Source organism: Salmo salar, chromosome 17 (assembly GCF_965601325.2).
Source record: "Salmo salar chromosome 17, fSalSal1, whole genome shotgun sequence".
Classification (NCBI taxonomy): domain Eukaryota; kingdom Metazoa; phylum Chordata; class Actinopteri; order Salmoniformes; family Salmonidae; genus Salmo; species Salmo salar.
In genome coordinates, this window is record NC_138307.1 from 69,068,914 (window position 1) to 69,093,845 (window position 24,932).

General features: G+C 49.6%; 1 protein-coding gene across 1 annotated transcript in view; it reads right to left on the minus strand.

Annotated features, from left to right (window-relative positions):
• Positions 1-24,932, minus strand: part of LOC106609610 (exocyst complex component 4) — a 343,805-nt gene that overhangs the window by 65,500 nt on the left and 253,373 nt on the right. Inside the window, exons 12-13 of the mRNA XM_045700059.2 lie at positions 12,627-12,763; positions 4,441-4,596 (exon numbers count right to left, since the gene is read on the minus strand). Coding sequence (XP_045556015.2) covers positions 4,441-4,596; positions 12,627-12,763 — 293 coding nt within the window. The remainder of the gene's footprint in view (positions 1-4,440; positions 4,597-12,626; positions 12,764-24,932) is intronic.

A 24,932-nucleotide genomic window follows, 5' to 3' on the forward strand; every position in this document is an offset into this window, starting at 1 on the left:
GTGTTAGGGTGGAGGGGTGGTGAGGATACTGTTCTGTGTGTTTGTGTTAGGGTGGAGGGGTGGTGAGGATACTGTTCTGTGTGTTTGTGTTAGGGTGGAGGGGTGGTGAGGATACTGTTCTGTGTGTTTGTGTTAGGGTGGAGGGGTGGTGAGGATACTGTTCTGTGTGTTTGTGTTAGGGTGGAGGGAGTGAGGATACTGTTCTGTGTGTTTGTGTTAGGGTGGAGGGGGTGGTGAGGATACTGTTCTGTGTGTTTGTGTTAGGGTGGAGGGGTGGTGAGGATACTGTTCTGTGTGTTTGTGTTAGGGTGGAGGGAGTGAGGATACTGTTCTGTGCGTTTGTGTTAGGGTGGAGGGATGGTGAGGATACTGTTCTGTGCGTTTGTGTTAGGGTGGAGGGGTGGTGAGGATACTGTTCTGTGTGTTTGTGTTAGGGTGGAGTGAGAGAGTGAGGATACTGTTCTGTGCGTTTGTGTTAGGGTGGAGGGGGAGGTGAGGATACTGTTCTGTGTGTTTGTGTTAGGGTGGAGGGGAGGTGAGGAAACTGTTCTGTGTGTTTGTGTTAGGGTGGAGGGAGTGAGGATACTGTTCTGTGCGTTTGTGTTAGGGTGGAGGGGTGGTGAGGATACTGTTCTGTGTGTTTGTGTTAGGGTGGAGTGAGAGAGTGAGGATACTGTTCTGTGTGTTTGTGTTAGGGTGGAGTGAGAGAGTGAGGACACTGTTCTGTGTGTTTGTGTTAGGGTGAAGGGGGTGAGGATACTGTTCTGTGTGTTTGTGTTAGGGTGGAGGGGTGGTGAGGAAACTGTTCTGTGTGTTTGTGTTATGGTGGAGGGGTGGTGAGGATACTGTTCTGTGTGTTTGTGTTAGGGTGGAGGGGTGGTGAGGATACTGTTCTGTGTGTTTGTGTTAGGGTGGAGGGGTGGTGAGGATACTGTTCTGTGTGTTTGTGTTAGGGTGGAGGTGTGGTGAGGATACTGTTCTGTGTGTTTGTGTTAGGGTGGAGGGGTGGTGAGGATACTGTTCTGTGTGTTAGGGTGGAGGGGGAGGTGAGGATACTGTTCTGTGTGTTTGTGTTAGGGTGGAGGGGTGGTGAGGATACTGTTCTGTGTGTTTGTGTTAGGGTAGAGTGGGAGGTGAGGATACTGTTCTGTGTGTTTGTGTTAGGGTGGAGGGGTGGTGAGGATACTGTTCTGTGTGTTTGTGTTAGGGTGGAGGGGTGGTGAGGATACTGTTCTGTGTGTTTGCGTTAGGGTGGAGGGAGTGAGGATACTGTTCTGTGTGTTTGTGTTAGGGTGGAGGGGAGGTGAGGATACTGTTCTGTGTGTTTGTGTTAGGGTGGAGGGGTGGTGAGGATACTGTTCTGTGTGTTTGTGTTAGGGTAGAGTGGGAGGTGAGGATACTGTTCTGTGTGTTTGTGTTAGGGTGGAGGGGGTGAGGATACTGTTCTGTGTGTTTGTGTTAGGGTGAGGATACTGTTCTGTGTGTTTGTGTTAGGGTGGAGGGGAGGTGAGGATACTGTTCTGTGTGTTTGTGTTAGGGTGGAGGGGTGGTGAGGATACTGTTCTGTGTGTTAGGGTGGAGGGGGTAAGGATACTGTTCTGTGTGTTTGTGTTAGGGTGGAGGGGTGGTGAGGATACTGTTCTGTGTGTGTGTTAGGGTGGAGGGAGTGAGGACACTGTTCTGTGTGTTTGTGTTAGGGTGGAGGGAGGGGATGAGGATACTGTTCTGTGTGTTTGTGTTAGGGTGGAGGGGTGTTGGGGAGACTGTTGCGGATGCTGGTTCTGTGTGTTTGTGTTAGGGTGGAGGGGGAGGTGAGGATACCGTTCTGTGTGTTTGTGTTAGGGTGGAGGGGGAGGTGAGGATACCGTTCTGTGTGTTTGTGTTAGGGTGGAGGGGGAGGGGAGGATACTGTTCTGTGTGTTTGTGTTAGGGTGGAGGGGGTGAGGATACTGTTCTGTGTGTTTGTGTTAGGGTGGAGGGGTGGTGAGGATACTGTTCTGTGTGTTTGTGTTAGGGTGGAGTGAGGGAGTGAGGATACTGTTCTGTGTGTTTGTGTTAGGGTGGAGGGGTGGTGAGGACACTGTTCTGTGTGTTTGTGTTAGGGTGGAGGGGGTGGTGAGGATACTGTTCTGTGTGTTTGTGTTAGGGTGGAGGGGGTGGTGAGGATACTGTTCTGTGTGTTTGTGTTAGGGTGGAGGGGTGGTGAGGATACAGTTCTGTGTGTTTGTGTTAGGGTGGAGGGGGAGGTGAGGATACTGTTCTGTGTGTTTGCGTTAGGGTGGAGGGGGTGAGGATACTGTTCTGTGTGTTTGCGTTAGGGTGGAGGGGGTGAGGATACTGTTCTGTGTGTTTGTGTTAGGGTGGAGGGGTGGTGAGGACACTGTTCTGTGTGTTTGTGTTAGGGTGGAGGGGGTGGTGAGGATACTGTTCTGTGTGTTTGTGTTAGGGTGGAGGGGGTGGTGAGGATACTGTTCTGTGTGTTTGTGTTAGGGTGGAGGGGTGGTGAGGATACAGTTCTGTGTGTTTGTGTTAGGGTGGAGGGGTGGTGAGGATACTGTTCTGTGTGTTTGTGTTAGGGTGGAGGGGGAGGTGAGGATACTGTTCTGTGTGTTTGCGTTAGGGTGGAGGGGGTGAGGATACTGTTCTGTGTGTTTGTGTTAGGGTGGAGTGAGGGAGTGAGGATACTGTTCTGTGTGTTTGTGTTAGGGTGGAGGGGTGATGATACTGTTCTGTGTTTGTGTTAGGGTGGAGGGGTGGTGAGGATACTGGTCTGTGTGTTTGTGTTAGGGTGGAGGGGGTGGTGAGGATACTGTTCTGTGTGTTTGTGTTAGGGTGGAGGGGGTGAGGATACTGTTCTGTGCGTTTGTGTTAGGGTGGAGGGATGGTGAGGATACGGTTCTGTGCGTTTGTGTTAGGGTGGAGGGGGAGGTGAGGATAATGTTCTGTGCGTTTGTGTTAGGGTGGAGGGGGAGGTGAGGATACTGTTCTGTGTGTTTGTGTTAGGGTGGAGGGTTGGTGAGGAAACTGTTCTGTGTGTTTGTGTTAGGGTGGAGGGGGTGGTGAGGATACTGTTCTGTGTGTTTGTGTTAGGGTGGAGGGAGTGAGGATACTGTTCTGTGTGTTTGTGTTAGGGTGGAGGGGTGGTGAGGTTACTGTTCTGTGTGTTTGTGTTAGGGTGGAGGGGTGGTGAGGATACTGTTCTGTGTGTTTGTGTTAGGGTGGAGGGGTGGTGAGGATACTGTTCTGTGTGTTTGTGTTAGGGTGGAGGGGAGGATACTGTTCTGTGTGTTTGTGTTAGGGTGGAGGGGTGGTGAGGATACTGTTCTGTGTGTTTGTGTTAGGGTGGAGGGGTGGTGAGGATACTGTTCTGTGTGTTTGTGTTAGGGTGGAGGGGTGGTGAGGATACTGTTCTGTGTGTTTGTGTTAGGGTGGAGGGGAGGATACTGTTCTGTGTGTTTGTGTTAGGGTGGAGGGGTGGTGAGGATACTGTTCTGTGTGTTTGTGTTAGGGTGGAGGGGTGGTGAGGATACTGTTCTGTGTGTTTGTGTTAGGGTGGAGGGGAGGATACTGTTCTGTGTGTTTGTGTTAGGGTGGAGGGGAGGATACTGTTCTGTGTGTTTGTGTTAGGGTGGAGGGGAGGATACTGTTCTGTGTGTTTGTGTTAGGGTGGAGGGGTGGTGAGGATACTGTTCTGTGTGTTTGTGTTAGGGTGGAGTGGGGGAGTGAGGATACTGTTCTGTGTGTTTGTGTTAGGGTGGAGGGAGTGAGGATACTGTTCTGTGCGTTTGTGTTAGGGTGGAGGGATGGTGAGGATACTGTTCTGTGCGTTTGTGTTAGGGTGGAGGGGTGGTGAGGATACTGTTCTATGTGTTTGTGTTAGGGTGGAGTGAGAGAGTGAGGATACTGTTCTGTGTGTTTGTGTTAGGGTGGAGGGGAGGATACTGTTCTGTGTGTTTGTGTTAGGGTGGAGGGGAGGATACTGTTCTGTGTGTTTGTGTTAGGGTGGAGGGGTGGTGAGGATACTGTTCTGTGTGTTTGTGTTAGGGTGGAGTGGGGGAGTGAGGATACTGTTCTGTGTGTTTGTGTTAGGGTGGAGGGAGTGAGGATACTGTTCTGTGCGTTTGTGTTAGGGTGGAGGGGTGGTGAGGATACTGTTCTGTGTGTTTGTGTTAGGGTGGAGTGAGAGAGTGAGGATACTGTTCTGTGCGTTTGTGTTAGGGTGGAGGGGGAGGTGAAGATACTGTTCTGTGCGTTTGTGTTAGGGTGGAGGGGTGGTGAGGATACTGTTCTGTGTGTTTGTGTTAGGGTGGAGTGAGAGAGTGAGGATACTGTTCTGTGTGTTTGTGTTAGGGTGGAGTGAGAGAGTGAGGATACTGTTCTGTGTGTTTGTGTTAGGGTGGAGGGGTGGTGAGGATACTGTTCTGTGTGTTTGTGTGTGACCTGGTGAAGTCCTCCTCGTCCTCTCTCTTCTGTCGGAGCTGTCTGGGCTGGGCCATGTTAGCCCAGTTGGGCAGAGACTGGAGCAGTCGGCTGATGTCCTCGTCCTTAGACCACGACGCACTGATGGTCAGCTTCTCCTCACACTGGACTATGCCCCTGGGACACACAGGACAGAGAGAGATCATCAACTGTATAGTACAGACAGACAGCATAGCATGAGGGTGGATGGAGACAGATTGCCTGCATGAGGATAACTGCTTAGCTGGATCATCCACAGAACCACCCATCAACACAGCAGGCAGCTGAGGCACAGTGTTTCCACACCCATAGAGGAAGTAACACCTAGTCAGGTGAGAGGAGAGGTAGAGGGGTAGAGGAGAGGTAGAAGATGGAGGGGTAGAGGAGGGGTAGAGGATGGAGGGGTAGAGGATGGAGGGGTAGAGGAGAGGTAGAGGATGGAGGGGTAGAGGAGAGGTAGAGGATGTAAGAGTAGAGGATGGAGGAGTAGAGGAGAGGTAGAAGATGGAGAGGTAGAGGGTGGAGAGGTAGAGGGTGGAGGGGTAGAGGAGAGGTAGAGGGTGGAGGGGTAGAGGAGAGGTAGAGAATGGAGGGGTAGAGGAGAGGTAGAGGGTGGAGGGGTAGAGGATGGAGGGGTAGAGGAGAGGTAGAGAATGGAGGGGTAGAGGAGAGGTAGAGGGTGGAGGGGTAGAGGATGGAGGGGTAGAGGAGAGGTAGAGAATGGAGGGGTAGAGGATGGAGGGGTAGAGGAGAGGTAGAGGGTGGAGGGGTAGAGGAGAGGTAGAGAATGGAGGGGTAGAGGATGGAGGGGTAGAGGATGGATGAGTAGAGGATGGAGGGGTAGAGGAGAGGTAGAGGATGGAGAGGTAGAGGATGGAGGGGTAGAGGATGGAGGGGTAGAGGATGGAGGAGTAGAGGATGGAGGGGTAGAGGATGGAGAGGTAGAGGATGGAGGGGTAGAGGATGGAGAGGTAGAGGATGGAGGAGTAGAGGATGGAGAGGTAGAGGATGGAGGAGTAGAGGATGGAGGAGTAGAGGATGGAGAGGAAGAGGATGGAGGAAGGAGGATGGAGAGGAAGAGGATGTAGGAGTAGAGGATGGAGAGGTAGAGGATGGAGGGGTAGAGGATGGAGAGGAAGAGGATGGAGAGGTAGAGGATGGAGAGGTAGAGGATGGAGGAGTAGAGGATGGTGGAGTAGAGGATGGAGGAGTAGAGGATGGAGGAGTAGAGGATGGAGGAGTAGAGGATGGAGAGGTAGAGGATGGAGGAGTAGAGGATGGAGGGGTAGAGGATGGAGGGGTAGAGGATGGAGGAGTAGAGGATGGAGGAGTAGAGGATGGTGGAGTAGAGGATGGTGGAGTAGAGGATGGAGAGATAGAGGATGGAGTGGTAGAGGATGGAGAGGTAGAGGATGGAGGTGTAGAGGATGGAGGGGTAGAGGATGGAGAGGTAGAGGATGGAGAGGTAGAGGATGGAGTGGTAGAGGATGGAGAGGAAGAGGATGGAGGAGTAGAGGATGGAGAGGTAGAGGATGGAGGGGTAGAGGATGGAGGGGTAGAGGATGGAGGAGTAGAGGATGGAGGAGTAGAGGATGGAGGAGTAGAGGATGGAGGTGTAGAGGATGGTGAGGTAGAGGATGGAGGAGTAGAGGATGGAGGTGTAGAGGATGGAGGAGTAGAGGATGGAGGAGTAGAGGATGGAGGAGTAGAGGATGGAGAGGTAGAGGATGGAGAGGAAGAGGATGGAGGAGTAGAGGATGGAGGGGTAGAGGATGGAAGGGTAGAGGATGGAGGGGTAGAGGATGGAAGGGTAGAGGATGGAGGGGTAGAGGATGGAGTGGTAGAGGATGGAGAGGTAGAGGATGGAGGTGTAGAGGATGGAGGGGTAGAGGATGGAGAGGTAGAGGATGGAGAGGTAGAGGATGGAGTGGTAGAGGATGGAGAGGAAGAGGATGGAGGAGTAGAGGATGGAGAGGTAGAGGATGGAGTGGTAGAGGATGGAGGGGTAGAGGATGGAGGAGTAGAGGATGGAGGAGTAGAGGATGGAGGAGTAGAGGATGGAGGTGTAGAGGATGGTGAGGTAGAGGATGGAGGAGTAGAGGATGGAGGGGTAGAGGATGGAGAGGTAGAGGATGGAGGAGTATAGGAGAGGTAGAGGATGGAGAGGAAGAGGATGAAGGAGTAGAGGATGGAGAGGTAGAGGATGGCGGTGTAGAGGATGGAGGGGTAGAGGATGGAGAGGTAGAGGATGGAGGTGTAGAGGATGGAGGTATAGAGGATGGAGGTGTAGAGGATGGAGGGGTAGAGGATGGAGAGGTAGAGGATGGAGGTGTAGAGGATGGAGAGGTAGAGGATGGAGGTGTAGAGGATGGAGGTGTAGAGGATGGAGGAGTATAGGAGAGGTAGAGGATGGAGGAGTAGAGGATGGAGGGGTAGAGGATGGAGAGGTAGAGGATGGAGGTGTAGAGGATGGAGGGGTAGAGGATGGAGAGGTAGAGGATGGAGGTGTAGAGGATGGAGGGGTAGAGGATGGAGGAGTAGAGGATGGAGGGGTAGAGGATGGAGAGGTAGAGGATGGAGGTGTAGAGGATGGAGGTGTAGAGGATGGAGGAGTATAGGAGAGGTAGAGGATGGAGGTGTAGAGGATGGAGGAGTATAGGAGAGGTAGAGGATGGAGAGGTAGAGGATGGAGGTGTAGAGGATGGAGGAGTATAGGAGAGGTAGAGGATGGAGAGGTAGAGGATGGAGAGGTAGAGGATGGAGGGGTAGAGGATGGAGGGGTAGAGGATGGAGGGGTAGAGGATGGAGGAGTATAGGAGATGTAGAGGATGGAGGAGTATAGGAGAGGTAGAGGATGGAGGAGTATAGAAGAGGTAGAGGATGGAGGTGTAGAGGATGGAGGTATAGAGGATGGAGAGGTAGAGGATGGAGGGGTAGAGGATGGAGAGGTAGAGGATGGAGGTGTAGAGGATGGAGAGGTAGAGGATGGAGGGGTAGAGGATGGAGAGGTAGAGGATGGAGGTGTAGAGGATGGAGGTATAGAGGATGGAGAGGTAGAGGATGGAGGAGTAGAGGATGGAGGGGTAGAGGATGGAGGGGTAGAGGATGGAGGGTAGAGGATGGAGGTATAGAGGATGGAGAGGTAGAGGATGGAGGTATAGAGGATGGAGGTATAGAGGATGGAGAGGTTGAGGATGGAGGTATAGAGGATGGAGGTATAGAGGATGGAGGTGTAGAGGATGGAGGTATAGAGGATGGAGAGATAGAGGATGGAGAGGTAGAGGATGGAGGGGTAGAGGATGGAGGTATAGAGGATGGAGAGGTAGAGGATGGAGAGGTAGAGGATGGAGGAGTAGAGGATGGAGGAGTAGAGGATGGAGGTATAGAGGATGGAGGTGTAGAGGATGGAGGTATAGAGGATGGAGGTGTAGAGGAGGGGTAGAGGATGGAGGGGTAGAGGATGGAGAGGTAGAGGATGGAGGTGTAGAGGATGGAGGGGTAGAGGATGGAGAGGTAGAGGATGGAGGTGTAGAGGATGGAGAGGTAGAGGATGGAGGTGTAGAGGATGGAGGTGTAGAGGATGGAGGAGTATAGGAGAGGTAGAGGATGGAGGAGTAGAGGATGGAGGGGTAGAGGATGGAGAGGTAGAGGATGGAGGTGTAGAGGATGGAGGGGTAGAGGATGGAGGAGTAGAGGATGGAGGGGTAGAGGATGGAGAGGTAGAGGATGGAGGTGTAGAGGATGGAGGTGTAGAGGATGGAGGAGTATAGGAGAGGTAGAGGATGGAGGTGTAGAGGATGGAGGAGTATAGGAGAGGTAGAGGATGGAGAGGTAGAGGATGGAGAGGAAGAGGATGGAGGAGTAGAGGATGGAGAGGTAGAGGATGGAGTGGTAGAGGATGGAGGGGTAGAGGATGGAGGAGTAGAGGATGGAGGAGTAGAGGATGGAGGAGTAGAGGATGGAGGTGTAGAGGATGGTGAGGTAGAGGATGGAGGAGTAGAGGATGGAGGTGTAGAGGATGGAGGAGTAGAGGATGGAGGAGTAGAGGATGGAGGAGTAGAGGATGGAGAGGTAGAGGATGGAGAGGAAGAGGATGGAGGAGTAGAGGATGGAGGGGTAGAGGATGGAAGGGTAGAGGATGGAGGGGTAGAGGATGGAAGGGTAGAGGATGGAGGGGTAGAGGATGGAGTGGTAGAGGATGGAGAGGTAGACGATGGAGGTGTAGAGGATGGAGGGGTAGAGGATGGAGAGGAAGAGGATGGAGAGGTAGAGGATGGAGTGGTAGAGGATGGAGAGGAAGAGGATGGAGGAGTAGAGGATGGAGAGGTAGAGGATGGAGTGGTAGAGGATGGAGGGGTAGAGGATGGAGGAGTAGAGGATGGAGGAGTAGAGGATGGAGGAGTAGAGGATGGAGGTGTAGAGGATGGTGAGGTAGAGGATGGAGGAGTAGAGGATGGAGGGGTAGAGGATGGAGAGGTAGAGGATGGAGGAGTATAGGAGAGGTAGAGGATGGAGAGGAAGAGGATGAAGGAGTAGAGGATGGAGAGGTAGAGGATGGCGGTGTAGAGGATGGAGGGGTAGAGGATGGAGAGGTAGAGGATGGAGGTGTAGAGGATGGAGGGGTAGAGGATGGAGGAGTAGAGGATGGAGGGGTAGAGGATGGAGAGGTAGAGGATGGAGGTGTAGAGGATGGAGGTGTAGAGGATGGAGGAGTATAGGAGAGGTAGAGGATGGAGGTGTAGAGGATGGAGGAGTATAGGAGAGGTAGAGGATGGAGAGGTAGAGGATGGAGGTGTAGAGGATGGAGGAGTATAGGAGAGGTAGAGGATGGAGAGGTAGAGGATGGAGAGGTAGAGGATGGAGGGGTAGAGGATGGAGGGGTAGAGGATGGAGGGGTAGAGGATGGAGGAGTATAGGAGATGTAGAGGATGGAGGAGTATAGGAGAGGTAGAGGATGGAGGAGTATAGAAGAGGTAGAGGATGGAGGTGTAGAGGATGGAGGTATAGAGGATGGAGAGGTAGAGGATGGAGGGGTAGAGGATGGAGAGGTAGAGGATGGAGGTGTAGAGGATGGAGAGGTAGAGGATGGAGGGGTAGAGGATGGAGAGGTAGAGGATGGAGGTGTAGAGGATGGAGGTATAGAGGATGGAGAGGTAGAGGATGGAGGAGTAGAGGATGGAGGGGTAGAGGATGGAGGGGTAGAGGATGGAGGGGTAGAGGATGGAGGTATAGAGGATGGAGAGGTAGAGGATGGAGGTATAGAGGATGGAGGTATAGAGGATGGAGAGGTAGAGGATGGAGGTATAGAGGATGGAGGTATAGAGGATGGAGAGGTAGAGGATGGAGGGGTAGAGGATGGAGAGGTAGAGGATGGAGGTGTAGAGGATGGAGGTGTAGAGGATAGAGGAGTATAGGAGAGGTAGAGGATGGAGGTATAGAGGATGGAGGTATAGAGGATGGAGAGGTAGAGGATGGAGGGGTAGAGGATGGAGAGGTAGAGGATGGAGGTGTAGAGGATGGAGGTATAGAGGATGGAGGTGTAGAGGATGGAGAGATAGAGGATGGAGGGGTAGAGGATGGAGAGGTAGAGGATGGAGGTGTAGAGGATGGAGGTGTAGAGGATAGAGGAGTATAGGAGAGGTAGAGGATGGAGGTATAGAGGATGGAGAGGTAGAGGATGGAGGGGTAGAGGATGGAGAGGTAGAGGATGGAGGTGTAGAGGATGGAGGTATAGAGGATGGAGGTGTAGAGGATGGAGGTATAGAGGATGGAGAGATAGAGGATGGAGAGGTAGAGGATGGAGGGGTAGAGGATGGAGGTATAGAGGATGGAGGGGTAGAGGATGGAGGGGTAGAGGATGGAGGGGTAGAGGATGGAGGGGTAGAGGATGGAGGTGTAGAGGATGGAGAGGTAGAGGATGGAGGTATAGAGGATGGAGGTATAGAGGATGGAGAGGTAGAGGATGGAGGTATAGAGGATGGAGGTATAGAGGATGGAGAGGTAGAGGATGGAGGGGTAGAGGATGGAGAGGTAGAGGATGGAGGTGTAGAGGATGGAGGTGTAGAGGATAGAGGAGTATAGGAGAGGTAGAGGATGGAGGTATAGAGGATGGAGGTATAGAGGATGGAGAGGTAGAGGATGGAGGGGTAGAGGATGGAGAGGTAGAGGATGGAGGTGTAGAGGATGGAGGTATAGAGGATGGAGGTGTAGAGGATGGAGAGATAGAGGATGGAGGGGTAGAGGATGGAGAGGTAGAGGATGGAGGTGTAGAGGATGGAGGTGTAGAGGATAGAGGAGTATAGGAGAGGTAGAGGATGGAGGTATAGAGGATGGAGAGGTAGAGGATGGAGGGGTAGAGGATGGAGAGGTAGAGGATGGAGGTGTAGAGGATGGAGGTATAGAGGATGGAGGTGTAGAGGATGGAGGTATAGAGGATGGAGAGATAGAGGATGGAGAGGTAGAGGATGGAGGGGTAGAGGATGGAGGTATAGAGGATGGAGAGGTAGAGGATGGAGAGGTAGAGGATGGAGGAGTAGAGGATGGAGGAGTAGAGGATGGAGGTATAGAGGATGGAGGTGTAGAGGATGGAGGTATAGAGGATGGAGGTGTAGAGGAGGGGTAGAGGATGGAGGGGTAGAGGATGGAGAGGTAGAGGATGGAGGTGTAGAGGATGGAGGGGTAGAGGATGGAGGGGTAGAGGATGGAGAGGTAGAGGATGGAGAGGTAGAGGATGGAGGTATAGAGGATGGAGGTGTAGAGGATGGAGAGGTAGAGGATGGAGAGGTAGAGGATGGAGGAGTAGAGGATGGAGGAGTAGAGGATGGAGGTGTAGAGGATGGAGGGGTAGAGGATGGAGGTGTAGAGGATGGAGGTATAGAGGATGGAGGTGTAGAGGATGGAGGTATAGAGGATGGAGAGATAGAGGATGGAGAGGTAGAGGATGGAGGGGTAGAGGATGGAGGGGTAGAGGATGGAGAGGTAGAGGATGGAGGGGTAGAGGATGGAGGAGTAGAGGATGGAGAGGTAGAGGATGGAGGGGTAGAGGATGGAGGAGTAGAGGATGGAGAGGTAGAGGATGGAGGTATAGAGGATGGAGAGGTAGAGGATGGAGGTGTAGAGGATGGAGGTGTAGAGGATGGAGGGGTAGAGGATGGAGGTGTAGAGGATGGAGGTATAGAGGATGGAGAGGTAGAGGATGGAGAGGTAGAGGATGGAGGGGTAGAGGATGGAGGAGTAGAGGATGGAGGTGTAGAGGATGGAGGTGTAGAGGATGGAGGGGTAGAGGATGGAGAGGTAGAGGATGGAGAGGTAGAGGATGGAGAGGTAGAGGATGGAGGAGTAGAGGAGGGGTAGAGGATGGAGGGGTAGAGGATGGAGGGGTAGAGGATGGAGGGGTAGAGGATGGAGGAGTAGAGGGGCGGCAGAGCGCTGTCTCTCCATCTGCACAGAGGTCAGCCTAAACCTAAGCCTGGGGTTCAGCCAGATGAAGACAAACACAGCACAGGTGTGAGGGTGTGTCAGAGAGAGAGCACTGCTGAAGTCCAATATACACTCAGGCAGAACAAACTGACAGTTTGAGTTTCTATACCTTCTAGCAAGGAAGAGAGGAACCACTTTCCTCATGCTGGTCCTGAGTCAGTCTAACTCTTACCTGTATGAGGTGTTGCAGACCTCCTTGTACTCCTTCAGCTGGTCCTGAGTCAGTCTAACTCTTACCTGTATGAGGTGTTGCAGACCTTGTTCTCCTTCAGCTGGTCCTGAGTCAGTCTAACTCTTACCTGTATGAGGTGTTGCAGACCTCCTTGTACTCCTTCAGCTGGTCCTGAGTCAGTCTAACTCTTACCTGTATGAGGTGTTGCAGACCTCCCTGTTATCCTTCAGCTGGTCCTGAGTCAGTCTAACTCTTACCTGTATGAGGTGTTGCAGACCTCCTTGTACTCCTTCAGCTGGTCCTGAGTCAGTCTAACTCTTACCTGTATGAGGTGTTGCAGACCTCCTTGTACTCCTTCAGCTGGTCCTGAGTCAGTCTAACTCTTACCTGTATGAGGTGTTGCAGACCTCCTTGTACTCCTTCAGCTGGTCCTGAGTCAGTCTAACTCTTACCTGTATGAGGTGTTGCAGACCTCCTTGTACTCCTTCAGCTGGTCCTGAGTCAGTCTAACTCTTACCTGTATGAGGTGTTGCAGACCTCCTTGTACTCCTTCAGCTTGTCACAGACCATCTCCAGGAACTGGTTGGAGTAGGCACTCAGGTCCTGCATCAGAGTCATCAGGTCCTGGATGGACTTCTCCACTACTACTGTGCTCTGGAGAGGACACACAAATACAGGCTTAATACATTCAGAATTATACATGAAATGTTTCATTTCAGGCAGAACTAATAAAGCTCCTTACATGGAGGTAGAGAATATGTTTCAGCTGTTAATACTTATAGACACGAGTGAAACTATGTTTTGCTCTTTGTTCTCATTATAAAAAAGAACGCAGTTCAAATTATATATCAAATAAAGAAATAAATATGACACATATTGTGGTTTGACAATGTGAAAGAGTCCTAACCTCATCCCACATAACATGTTTCATTTCAACCACAAAACTGTCACTGTCGCCTCAGCTCTGAGCCCAGTGATCCTTGTAATTCAGCCACTCCCTTGTCCTCCCTTAACCAGGAAACATATCACTGAGTCCCAAATGACACCCTATTCCCTATATAGTGCACTACTTTTGACCAGGTCCCAGGGCTCTGGACAAAAGTAGTACACTATATAGGGAATATGGTGCAATTTGGGATGCAGTATCTCCTTACAGCCACTAGAAGGAGAGCAGATGCAGTGTAACACCAGTGTTGAGGAGTGGGTCTGTCAAGTCTCTCCTGTCCGATGTGCAAAGCCGTCAGCAAGCAACCAATCTAATACAATGACTATATTCTCCTGTCAGGGACTGGATGCTGTTGGGAGCTTGTCATTGTCAACGATATACCACCGTGTCAAAGGAGTGGCAGGAGGTGTGTGTGTGTGTGTGTGTGTGTGTGTGTGTGTGTGTGAGAGAGAGAGATCAGGTGAGTGTGTGTGTAGGTGTGTACCTATGCCTACACGCATGACAAGATCCCCAGCGAGCTCTGACAAAACTACAGTCATTACAGGTTAGCCAGAGTAGTGTTACAAATAGCAGGACGGAAGCAGACACTTCAATACACACACACATACACACACCTAACTTGGCACCACTGCCACAGACCTACACTACATGACCAGAAGTATTTGGACCTGGCTCGCAGTCGGCGTTCTAATTCATCCCACAGGTGTTCAATGGGGTTGAGGTCAGGGCTATGTGGAAGCCAGTTAAGTTCTTCCACACCAATCTCGACAAACCATTTCTGGATGGACCTCGCTCCCGTCGAACAGTTCTTGTGTTGACGTTGCATTCAGAGGCAGCTGATCCGTCTGCCGACGTAATAGCACGAGGGGGCCACAACAGACTTTCTTCCGTCGCGACGTCCCTCCAAGGCCCTTCTGTTAGCTTGCTAGCCCCGGCCCGCTAGCTGCCTGAAGCCACTCACTGGACTCCTACGATCACTCGGCTACACATGCCTCTCGCTAACGTCAATATGACTTGTCCATTGCCGTTTTGGTTAGTAATTATTGCCTTATTTCACTGTAGAGCCTCTAGCCCTGCTCAATACGCCTTATTTAACACTTTAGTTCCACCTACCACACATGCGGTGATGTCACCTGGTTTAAATTATATTTCTAGAGACAATATCTCTTTCATCTTCACTCTATGCACAGGTTTACCCTCACTGTATTCACATCCTACCATACCTTTGTCTGTACATTATGCCTTGAATCAACTCTGCCGTGCCCAGAAATCTGCTCCTTTAACACTCTGTTCTGGACGTATTAGATGACCAGTTATTTAGCCGTACCCTTATCCTACTCCTCCTCTGTTCCTCTGGTGATGTGGTGGTTAATCCAGGCCCTGCAGTGCTTAGCTCCACTCCCATTCCCCAGGCGCTATCATTTGTTTTCTTCTGTAACCGTAAAAGCCTTGGTTTCATGCATGTTAACATTAGAAGCCTCCTCCCTAAGTTTGTTTTATTCACTGCCCTAGCACACTCTGCCAACCCTGATGTCCTAGCCGTGTCTGAATCCTGGCTCAGGAAAACCACCAAAAACCCTGAAATGTCCATCCCTAACTATACCATTTTCCGACAAGATAGAACTGCCAAAGGGGGCGGTGTTGCAATCTACTGCAGAGATAGCCTGCAGTCTTACTATCCAGGTCTGTACCCAAACAATTCGATCTTAAAAATCCACCTTTCCAGAAACAAGTCTCTCACCATTGCCGCTTGTTATTGACCACCCTCTGCCCCCAGCTGTGCCCTGGATACCATATGTGAACTGATTGCCCCCCATCTATCTTCAGAGCTCGTGCTGCTAGGTGACCTAAACTGGGACATGCTTAACACCCCGGCCATCCTACAATCTAAGTTTGATGCCCTCAATCTCTCACAAATGATCAATGAATCCACCAGGTACAACCCCAAATCGGTAAACACGGCACCCTCATAGATATCATCCTAACCAACTTGCCCTCCAAATATACCTCGCTGTTTTCAACCAAGATCTCAGCGATCACTGCCTCATTGCCTGCATCCGTAACGGGTCTGCGGTCAAACGACCACCCCTCATCACTATCAAACGCTCCCTGAAACACTTCAGCAAGCAGGCCTTTCTAATCAACCTGGCCCGGGTATCCTGGAAGGATATTGACCTCATCCCGTCAGTAGAGGATGCCTGGTCATTCTTTAAAAGTGCCTTCTTCACCATCTGAAATAAGCATGTCCCTTTCAAAAAATGTAGAACCAGGAACAGATATAGCCCTTGGTTCTCTCCAGACCTGACTGCCCTTGATCAGCACAAAAACATCCTGTGGCGTTCTGCATTAGCATCGAAAATCCCCTGCGATATGCAACTTTTCAGGGAAATTAGGAACCAATATACACAGGCAGTTAGAAAAGCTAAGGCTAGCTTTTTCAAGCAGAGATTTGCATCCTGTAGCACAAACTCAAAAAAGTTCTGGGACACTGTAAAGTCCATGGAGAATAAGAGCACCTCCTCCCTGCTGCCCACTGCTCTGAGGCTAGGAAACACGGTCACCACTGATAAATCCACTATAATTGAGAATTTCAATAAGCATTTTTCTACGGCTGGCCATGCTTTCCACCTGGCTACCCCTACCCCGGTCAACAGCACTGCACTCCCCACAGCAACTAGCCTAAGCCCCCCCCCATTTCTCCTTCACCCAAATCCAGATAGCTGATGTTCTTAAAGAGGTGCCAAACCTGGACCCCTACAAATCAGCCGGGCTAGACAATCTAGACCCTCTCTTTTTATCTGCTGAAATTATTGCAACCCCTATTACTAGCCTGTTCAACCTCTCTTTCGTATCATCTGAGATTCCCAAAGATTGGAAAGCTGCCGCGGTCAACCCCCTCTTCAAAGGGGGAGACACTCTAGACCCAAACTGCTACAGACCTATATCTATCCTACCCTGCCTTTCTAAGGTCTTCGAAAGCCAAGTTAACAAACAGATTACCGACCATTTTGAATCCCACCGTACCTTCTCCCCTATGCAATCTTGTTTCAGAGCTCGTCATGGGTGCACCTCAGCCACGCTCAAGGTCCTAAACGATATCATAACCGCCATCGATAAGAGACAATACTGTGCAGCCGTATTCATCGACCTGGCCAAGGCTTTCGACTCTGTCAATCATCACCGTCTTATCGGCAGACTCAACAGCCTTGGTTTCTCAAATAATTGCCTCGCCTGGTTCACCAACTACTTCTCTGATAGAGTTCAGTGTGTCAAATCGGAGGGCCTGTTGTCCGGACCTCTGGCAGTCTCTATGGGGGTACCACAGCATTCAATTCTCGGGCCGACTCTCTTCTCTGTATACATCAATGATGTCGCTCTTGCTGCTGGTGATTCTCTGATCCACCTCTACGCAGACGACACCATTCTGTATACTTCTGGCCCTTCTTTCTTTGGTGCGAAAAGTGCAAATCAATCCCAGAACAACAGCAAAGGACCTTGTGAAGATGCTGGAGGAAACAGGTACAAAAGTATCTATATCCACAGTAAACCGAGTCCTATATCGACATAACCTGAAAGGCTGCTCAGCAAGGAAGAAGCCTCTGCTCCAAAACCGCCATTAAAAGCCAGACTACGGTTTGCAACTGCACATGGGGACAAAGATCACACTTTTTGTAGAAATGTCCTCTGGTCTGATGAAACAAAAATAGAACTGCAGCAGTATTGGTTAGCAGCGGCAGCTGGCTGTACCAACTCTTACACTGTTGAAGATGCCCAGCTGGCAACAGTGGCAGGGTGTAGTCAGCAGGGACCAGCAGTGGCCTGAACAGGGCAGGTACTGATTAAAGGGACTACTGGCTGGCCCCCTGGTCCCTCTCCCTGCTGGGGGGTAATGATCTGTAGCGCTGCCCATACCCAGAGCTCCACAAGGCTGGTCCCTGTCATGAAACTCCGCCAGGGGACCCCCCCAGTCCCATTGCCCACGGCCCCCTGCCTGCCGGACAGAGGAGAGCAGGGACCCATTCACTCAGCAGGGGAGGGCTGGCACTTCTAGACACAAGCAGATGTACAGGCACGTGCACAGTCGCACACACACACACACACACACACACACACACACACACACACACACACACACACACACACAGTACACACACAGAGACTCCAGAACCCCCAGTGAGTGTGTGATGGAGGAAGAGGACTTTCTCTATTTGTCATCACAGAGACGATGGAAGGAGTTGCTGTGAGAGCCAAAGAGATGATGGTCATCCTGCTATTGGGTAAGAACTAAAGCCAACTCCAATGAATCAGCCATACAACTGTTAGCTTTCACTATCAAATCACCTTCAGCTGCTAAAAAACTTAAAAGAATGATGAACGATTAAATCTCTCTTTTTTTCTCTCTTTCTTTGGTGTTTAAACACTAAGTCCACTATTCTTTCTCTCTCCTACTATGAGTTAGTGAGGCTGGATATCAGCAGGTCAGGAATGGTAAACAATGGATCCCAGATCTATTACTCCTGGAACAAATGCTCTGGCTCCGCTCGCCTTGTCTAATTCTGCTCATTTAACATAGCCATTCGTCTTAGCAGCAGAAATCATTAAAAAGTAATCAGGGGCCGCGGATTGAGAGAAGGAGAGAGAGAGACGAAGGGCGAGAGAGACAGGGAAAGAGAGAGAGAATTCACAGAGGTCTTGACAACAGTGGGACCTCTCCATCTTATTTAACTGTTACACGAGGAGGAGACGAAATGCATTCTGGGGGCTGGTGAAAGTTCTCCCATGAGACAACTTTATTGACAACTCACTCTCTTTCCACAAACACTCTAGCTTTAAGCAACAGACTCACAGTCACACTCTCTCTAGTACTCCTCTACCAAATGCATTAAAACCAAAGCGCGCCGGCGCGCACACACACACACACACACACACACACACACACACACACACACACACACACACACACACACACACACACACACACACACACACACACACACACACACACACACACACACACACACACACACACACACACACACACACAGTGAAACATGGCTGACTTGCACTTTGCACTTCTTTTTGTTCTATTTTGTGTCGGAGCCTAGCTGAAAGCAAATTTAATTGAGGCCGGCGATACACAAAATGGGTCTAAAAATTCAGCAATTTACCGGCGTAAATTCCGTCAGAGTGTGAAAGGCCCCATCTCTGAGAGCTAATGATGAAGAGTGCACAGTGAGCACTCAGACTGTCGTGTCATTGGCTGCCGCCGTTAATGCAGTGGTATCGCCATAGAAATGCCTGAGCAGGTGATAATAGCAGTTATTAGAGTTGTAAACACTCCAGAACACAGGCGAGAGCAGGGGAGGTATCCGGCGTAAGTGGCGGGATGTGTCCTTGATGACTTTGAAGCTCTAGTGTACACTAGTCATCTTCCTATAAAGAGAGTGATCTAAGGAACAGTTTCTCTCATTCCTCTCACTGATTGTGATGATAGAGGACATATTGAGCATTGTTGGACCTTGAGTGCATCAGGGTGTCCTGAGTGAAATAGCGAAAGGAACTTAAAGCTGCCATGATGCACTCTGGTCAAAAACTGGTTGAATCAACGTTGTTTCAAAGTAATTTCAACCCCAAAAATCTATTTGATGACGTTGAATCAACATGGAAAACAGATTGGATTAGCAAAAAGTCCCAACTTTTAACATAAATCCAATGAAATGGTGACATTTGTTGTTGATTTCACATTGAATTCACGTTAGTTGACAACTTAACCTAATGTAAATCAGAACTAGACGTTGAACTGCTGTCTGCCCAGTGGATGCTCTCTATTGAACGGTCCACTACTAGGCCTTGCCATATTGCTGAAACTGTGGAATTGATCAAATAAAATGGTATTAATGTACACACTGAATTGACATGGAAACTATCCCAAATCTTCTACCCCTGTACTGCTGTCCTGTCTCTGTTACGAACAGATACACACATTCAAGGTCTTGTAGAGGGGTCTGGAGTGGGCTGTAAAGGGGCTCAGTCGTGCCCCTGAAACGGGTCAGGGGGTTTCCCCATTAATCGAGGGGCGGCCCCCATGGATGGAGAGGGCCAGAGCATTTAACCCTGTGCGTTCCGCCACGTCACTCTCATCACTGACCCAAAACCGCTGACTCCTGTGTCGGCTGTGACTCGTGTCACCCCACATTCAAGTCTGGAGGCAGGGTCCTACAAACACAAATAACACGCTCACACACACTGAAGTAGCAGAAGCATGTGAGCCGTCCGGCGTGTGCAGAGGGAGTCTCAGAGGCGTGAGGCCATGCTGACGTTGATGAATGATCTGCCAGACGCTGTCCTACTCATGTGTGACTCCCCTTTACCCCAGTGAGGGAGGGCTGTGTGTTTGGTTATGAAAGGGTAGATTCTCTTTGTTCCAGTGTGTGTGGGGGGGGGGGGGGGGGGTGTAAGGTTGTAAAAGAGTTGATTATCTTTCTATGTGTGTTTGTTCCAGTGTGCATGTATGCGTGCGTGCGTGCGTTCACGCAGTAAATTGTAAATAACACATGCAGTAGTTCTGCAAACAAATCTTGGCTGGATGGCATTAGGCATGTTCGGCCCTGCTTCAATCTAAATGGAAATATAAACTTTCTCTCTCTCCCTCCCTCCTGTTTGAGGATTGGTGTTCACTTCACAGGAACGATTCAGTGTTTGTGTCCAAATGGCACCCTAACCCCTACATAGTGCACTACTTTTGACCAGAACCCTATGAGCCCTGGTCAAAAGTAGTGCAATATAATGGGAATAGGGCACCATTTAAGACGTAAACAGTCACATGACAATGAAATGTCACTAAAAAAAGCTTCTTCTCGAGGCCTCTTCATAGAAGAGTGGAAAACACCTATCACAAGCTGTCACCTCCGATCACGTCAAATCAAAGGCCTCTCTGGCGAGTTAAAGTGCAGATCATAGCCAATCAGCACCCGCTGTTAGTGTTTACATCAGTGAATGCATCCAACCAACTACTTCTCTAATGGAATGATGCACAAATTGAGAGCGGAATGTCATAGTTCCTCACAGAGAGATGCTTATTTACAACCTCAGCTCTCTGTAACTGGAAAAAGACCAACATGTATTGTATTCTTATTCACATCCAGTATCATGCATGATGAACTAATGAAAGGGTTTGGATAATGTATGGATCAAGCCGACAGCATGTACATAGTAGGGTTGAATATTTTCCCGGTATTTTACAAAATGTTCCATCCCAAGAACAAATCACTAGAAGCTGCCGACGGCTTTCACTTCTCTTCACGAACGTTGACTAGTTATTGATCTGAACAAATAACTGCTATAACCTACCACCATCGCACTCTGTTCTTTCAAACTCCCCATGCATTCTATTGGCTGCTGTATTTAACATTCACCTAACAAGAGCAAGCCTGCATCCCTCTTCAAATATTCAATTAGTTTAAGAAATGCTTAAAAAAACATCCATCAAGCAATTCTAGGCTATCTTTTCCTGGGACAGCAAGAGCTAAGGGGCGTTTTATTAAGGAGAGAAGCCAGCGGAGTGCAGGTGCATACTGCCCAAGAGACAAAGGCTGTAAGTTAGAAGCTTACGCATTACCCATCATTCATTAGCTAAATATAAGGCTAATAGTGCATTGCATTAATTACCTGAAAGAGGTAGGCTAACACATTGATATATTGAGATATATACAGTGGCAAGAAATACCTGGATTTCTGCATAAATTGGTCATAAAATTTGATCTGATCTTCATCTAGGTCACAACAACTGACAAACACAGTCTGCTTAAACTAATAACACACACACACAATAATACGTTTTCATGTCTTTATTGAACACACCGTGTAAACATTCACAGTGCAGGGTGGGAAAAGTATGTGAACCCTTAGCTTTAATAACAGGTTGACCCTCCTTTGGCAGCAATAACCTCAACCAAACGTTTTCTGTAGTTGCGGATCAGACCTGCACTACGGTCAGGAGGAATTCTGGACCATTCCTCTTTACAAAACTGTTTCAGTTCAGCAATATTCTTGGGACGTCTGGTGTGAACCACTCGAGGTCATGCCACAGCCTCTCAATCAGGTTGAGGTCATGCCACAGCCTCTCAATCAGGTTGAGGTTATGACACAGCCTCTCAAATCAGGCTGAGGTCATGCCACAGCATCTCAAATCAGGTTGAGGTCATGCCACAGCATCTCAATCAGGTTGAGGTCATGCCACAGCATCTCAATCAGGTTGAGGTCATGCCACAGCATCTCAATCAGGTTGAGGTCATGCCACAGCATCTCAATCAGGTTGAGGTCATGCCACAGCATCTCAATCAGGTTGAGGTCATGCCACAGCATCTCAATCAGGTTGAGGTCATGCCACAGCATCTCAATCAGGTTGAGGTCATGCCACAGCATCTCAATCAGGTTGAGGTCATGCCACAGCATCTCAAATCAGGTTGAGGTTATGCCACAGCATCTCAAATCAGGTTGAAGTCATGCCACAGCATCTCAAATCAGGTTGAGGTTATGCCACAGCATCTCAAATCAGGTTGAAGTCATGCCACAGCATCTCAAATCAGGTTGAAGTCATGCCACAGCATCTCAAATCAGGTTGAAGTCATGCCAGAGCATCTCAATCAGGTTGAGGTCATGCCACAGCATCTCAATCAGGTTGAGGTCTGGAGTGGCCCAGTCAGTCCTGAAGATTCTGTTGAAGCCATTCTGTTGTTGATTTACTCCTGTGTTTTGGGTCGTAGTACTGTTGCATCACCCAACTTCTGTTGAGCTTGATTTCAATTTGCTTCGTCATAATAGGCTATTGGGTGTAGATTGAAGAGGAGAAAAAAACTATTCAATCATTTTAGAATAAGGCTGTAACGTAACAAAATGTGGAAAAAGTCAAAGGGCCTGAATAATTTCTGATTGCACTGTATGGGTGTGTGTATATGTACTACCGTTCAAAAGCTTGGGGTCACTTGGAAAAGTCCTTGTTGTTGAAAGAAAAGCATATTTTTTGTCCATTACAATAACATCAAATTGATCAGAAATACAGTGTAAACATTGCTAATGTTGTAAATGACTATTGTAGCTGGAAACGGTAGATTTTTATGGAATATCTACATAGGCCCATTATCAGCAACCATCCCTCCTGTGTTCCAATGGCACGTTGTTAGCTAATCCAAGTTTATCATTTTAAAATGCTAATTGATCATTAGAAAACCCTTTTGCAATTATGTTAGCACAGCTGAAAACTGTTGTTCTAATTAGGTTTGGAGCTTGGAGCGAGCAGTCGCACTACTCTTCGCTCCACAGGTAATATTACACTTCACTACATTACAACGGCTTGATTTGTTTGATCTGAGCAATTCTTCTTAGCTAGCTACATAGCCGTCTTTGTATCAAAGATAATTGTGTGGTTTTAGAGTAATTGAGTAATTATCGAGGCTAGCTATCTTCGTCCTCCTAACGTAGTCAACACTCCTAGCTGCTAGCTAGCTTGTCATCACTGCTAGCTAGCCAACTTCTACCGACTAGCAGCACTGTAGAAACTATTACATTACAACGTAACGACTTGATTAGTGTGGTGTTAGTGTTAGTTAGCCAGCTACATAGTTGTCTTTGCTGTCTCTGTATCTAAGATACTTGTGTAGTTTGAGTAATTATCGAGGTGAGCTAGCCAGCCGCGACGCAGCGCCAGACTTAGTCAACACACCTAGTCATCATTAACCCACTGCTAGCTAGCCAACCGTTACCGACTAGTAGCGCTGTAGATACTAATACTTTACAACGGAACGATTTGACTAGTGTATTGTTAGCTAGCTAGCTACTTAGTTGTCTTTGTCATAGCTCGATAATTGTGTAGTTTAGTAATTACCGAGGTTAGCTAGCCAGCCATCGAGGTAATTTCCGTCCCCCGCAACGCCATTTTTCCTAACCCAGCCAACTATTACCGACGAGCAGCATTGTAGAAACTAAATACATACAAGGAACGTCTTGATTAGTGTTATGTTAGCTAGCTAGCTACAAAGTTGCTTTGTATCATGACAAGGTGTAGTACTGAAACTATCGAGGTTACCTAGCCAGCTACACGTTCAAAGTCAACAACGCAGCCACTGCTAGCTAGCCTACTCCACCAGCCAGCAGTACTGTATCATTTTAGTCAATAAGATTTTTGCAATGTAAGCTTAACTTTCTGAACATTCGAGACGTGTAGTCCACTTGTCAGTCCAATCTCCTTTGCATTAGCGTAGCCTCTTCTGTAGCTTGTCTACTATGTGTCTGTCTATCCCTGTTCTCTCCCCTCTGCACAGGCCATACAAACGCTCCACACCGCGTGGCCGCTGCCACTCTAACCTGGTGGTCCCAGCGTGCACGACCCACGTGGAGTTCCAGGTCTCCGGCAGCCTCTGGAACTGCCGGTCTGCGGCCAACAAGGCTGAGTTCATCTCAGCCTATGCTACCCTCCAGTCCCTAGACTTCCTGGCGCTGACGGAAACATGGATTACCACAGATAACACTGCTACTCCTACTGCTCTCTCCTTGTCTGACTACGTGTTCTCGCATACCCCTAGAGCATCGAGCCAGCGGGGTGGTGGCACTGGAATCCTCATCTCTCCCAAGTGGACATTCTCTCTTTCTCCCCTGACCCATCTGTCTATCTCCTCATTTGAATTCCATGCTGTCACAGTTACCAGCCCTTTCAAGCTTAACATCCTTATCATTTATCGCCCTCCAGGTACCCTTGGAGAGTTCATCAATGAGCTTGACGCCTTGATAAGTTCCTTTCCTGAGGATGGCTCACCTCTCACAGTTCTGGGTGACTTTAACCTCCCCACGTCTACCTTCGACTCATTCCTCTCTGCCTCCTTCTTTACACTCCTCTCCTCTTTTGACCTCACCCTCCCCCCCTACTCACAAGGCAGGCAATACGCTTGACCTCATCTTTACTAGATGCTGTTCTTCCACTAATCTCATTGCAACTCCCCTCCAAATCTCCGACCACTACCTTGTATCCTTTTCCCTCTTGCTCTCATCCAACACTTCTCACTCTGCCCCTACTCGGATGGTATTGCGCCGTCCCAACCTTCGCTCTCTCTCTCCCGCTACTCTCTCCTCTTCCATCCTATCATCTCTTCCCTCTGCTCAAACCTTCTCCAACCTATCTCCTGATTCTGCCTCCTCAACCCTCCTCTCCTCCCTCTCTGCATCCTTTGATTTCCTCTGTCCCCTATCCTCCAGGCCGGCTCGGTCCTCCCCTCCTGCTCCGTGGCTCGACGACTCACTGCGAGCTCACAGAACAGGGCTCCGGGCAGCCGAGCGGAAATGGAGGAAAACTCGCCTCCCTGCGGACCTGGCATCCTTTCACTCCCTCCTCTCTACATTTTCCTCCTCTGTCTCTGCTGCTAAAGCCACTTTCTACCACTCTAAACTCCAAGCATCAGCCTCTAACCCTAGGAAGCTCTTTGCTACCTTCTCCTCCCTCCTGAATCCTCCTCCCCCTCCCCCCTCTCTGCGGATGACTTCGTCAACCATTTTGAAAAGAAGGTTGACGACATCCGATCCTCGTTTGCTAAGTCAAACGACACCGCTGGTCCTGCTCACACTGCCCTACCCTGTGCTTTGACCTCTTTCTCCCCTCTCTCTCCAGATGAAATCTCGCGTCTTGTGACGGCCGGCCGCCCAACAACCTGCCCACTTGACCCTATCCCCTCCTCTCTTCTCCAGACCATTTCCGGAGACCTTCTCCCCTACCTCACCTCGCTCATCAACTCATCCTTGACCGCTGGCTACGTCCCTTCCGTCTTCAAGAGAACGAGAGTTGCACCGCTTCTGAAAAAACCTACACTCGATCCCTCCGATGTCAACAAC